At 66.6% G+C, this 2,193-nt stretch overlaps 1 protein-coding gene across 1 annotated transcript; it reads right to left on the bottom strand.

Annotated features, from left to right (window-relative positions):
• Nucleotides 1-660: 660 nt before the first annotated feature.
• Nucleotides 661-1,650, bottom strand: MNEG_16547 (hypothetical protein; the record flags this gene model as incomplete). The annotated part of the gene is made up of 1 exon (XM_014034983.1): nt 661-1,650. One exon carries the CDS (start codon nt 1,648-1,650, stop codon nt 661-663), a length of 990 nt encoding a protein of 329 aa, XP_013890437.1.
• Nucleotides 1,651-2,193: the final 543 nt, after the last annotated feature.

The following is a 2,193-nucleotide window of genomic DNA, read 5'->3' as shown; positions in this document are numbered from 1 at the left end:
CTATTACCGTGAGGTTTGCCCACTCTGGGGGTAGAGTTCCGGTGAGGTAGTTGTAGCTGTATGGGGTGGGAGGGGGGGATGGGGTTGTGTGTCTGACTGTGTGTGTGTGCGTGTGTGCGTGTGTGTGTGTGTGTGTGTGTGCGCGTGTGCGAGTGCGTGTGCGTGTGCGTGCGCGAAGGCGTGTGCGCGTGTGCGTGCGTGCGTGTGTGTGCAGACGCCTGCATTACGCACGTGCACGCCTGCACATCTGCAATGACCGCCCCAGCCGCCCCCATCCCGGTCTCAGGTGCGCACTCAAGCGTTAAGTGCTTGAGTGACTTTAGACCGGCCAGCTGCCGGGGCAGACTTCCGTAGATGGCCCTGTGGCGCGTCTGCAAGAGGTAGCCCAACCGCTCATTGCTGAGCAGCAGCTGCTCGAGGTTCGTCAGGTTGCCGAGCTCGGCGGGCAGAGTGCTGTTGATGTCACTGCGGGGTGGTTGAGTGGGTGGGTGATCGGGTTGATGGGATGGTGCTAGGGGTGTGCAGGCGGCCATGGGGCAAGGCCCACTGCTCAAAGCGGGCACACACATGCCCACACGCTGAAACACACCTGCACACGCACGCAGCACGAATTCACCTAATTGTTAAAACAACACAAACATCACCCCTTCCCCTCTGCACTCACCTGAGTTCAAGCAGCTTCAGCCCGCCCATCTGCCCCCACTGCGGCGGGATCGGGCCCGACAAGTACGAGTCATACACCCGCAGCTCCTCCAGCCCCTGAAGTTGCCCGTAATCCGCAGGAAGCTGCCCCTCCAGCTGGTTGTTCACGAGCGCGAGGCTCCTCAGCCGAGGAAGCTTCCCCAGGTCCGCCGCCCGCGGCGGCGCGCCCGTGAGCACGGCCGGCTTATCAGCGAGCGGCGACAAGAGGCTCGCGCCGCCGTACTTATCGCCGGCCTCTGCGCCGAACTGGAAGGCGCTCGTGTTGAGGGCGATCACATTGCGCGACACGTCGCAGGCGACGCCAGTCCAGCTGCAGTAGCCTCCGTACGCGCCCGTCGCGTTACTCCAGCCCGCGAGCACGCCGGTGCGGTCAACCGAACGTTTGACCGCCAGCAGGGCCGCCAGCTGCGTGGCCATGCTCTCGTTGGTCGCCAGCGGCGGGGGCGGGGGCGGGCGGCGGACGCCGAGTAGGGCGTCAATGGTGGTCGCCAGGGAGCTGTTTCGGGGCACGGCCTGCGCCGCCACGGCGCGCGGGATCTCGAGCAGCGCGTCGATCGCCGCGGTGACGTTTGCGGCCGGCAGCTGCTGCTGCCGCTGCGTGACGTTGCCGGGCGCGGGCGAGGGCGACGCCGGGGGCGGCAGGCGCGGGGGCAGGATGGTCGCGTTGGGGGGCAGCGCCGCGGACGGCGGGAGGCGGAGCGGCGGCGCCGCTGCTGCCGCGGCCGCTGCGGCTGCTGCGGCTGCCGTCGCCGCGCCCGTGGCCGCTGCCGACGGCGCTGTCGTGTTGGAACGGCGGGGCGCTGTCGTGTTGGCGAGCTGCTTGGCCGGGGCTGAGGCATTCAACCGCGCTGTCACTTTGACCGGGGCCGCCGCGGTTAGGGGCTGTGTGCCCTTGGGTTGGGCCCCTGGTGCTGTCGCGGCGCCCGCGCCGGGCAAGCCTTGCTCCATCACTGCAGCCAAGGCCAGCAGCACGAGCGCGTGCCGCCAGCTGCGCGCCGCCATGCAGCCCGCCATGTGGCGCGCTGCTGCCGTGAAGCTGCTCAGTAGCACTTCCTCTTTCCTGCAACCCGTCCGGGTCCAGGTGATGCTGCGACTGCGACCGGGACACCCCAGCCAAATTGGGATGTTCGCCGCCGAGTCCAACAAATCTACAAACTTGATGCGTTCTTGAACCTTTTCCTGCGCACTGCAGGCGTGTCACCCGGCATGCATCCCAACCCCGCGAGGATGATCCACTGTCTGCATGCCTGTCATAAAACACGGGTGTCGGCGTGAGAAAACCAAATATTGTGTGACTATTAACATCAACGACACCCGCGGGGTGGTCCTTACAACACTCGCACGCGGAATTTCTGCATGCTCCATCCATCTGCAGCGGCCGCGCTGGTAGCTCAGCGGCAGCGGCGCAGACCCGGGCCGCCGCGCCGCTGACGGCCACCGGGTCAGAACAGCATGCTACTTTTGACATCACCTCGCTCCCATGGGGTGGGG

Source organism: Monoraphidium neglectum (assembly GCF_000611645.1).
Source record: "Monoraphidium neglectum strain SAG 48.87 unplaced genomic scaffold scaffold06498, whole genome shotgun sequence".
In the NCBI taxonomy this organism is placed as follows: Eukaryota; Viridiplantae; Chlorophyta; class Chlorophyceae; order Sphaeropleales; family Selenastraceae; genus Monoraphidium; species Monoraphidium neglectum.
The sequence above is the reverse complement of the archived record's forward strand: the minus strand, read 5'-3'. Positions and strand labels throughout refer to the sequence as shown.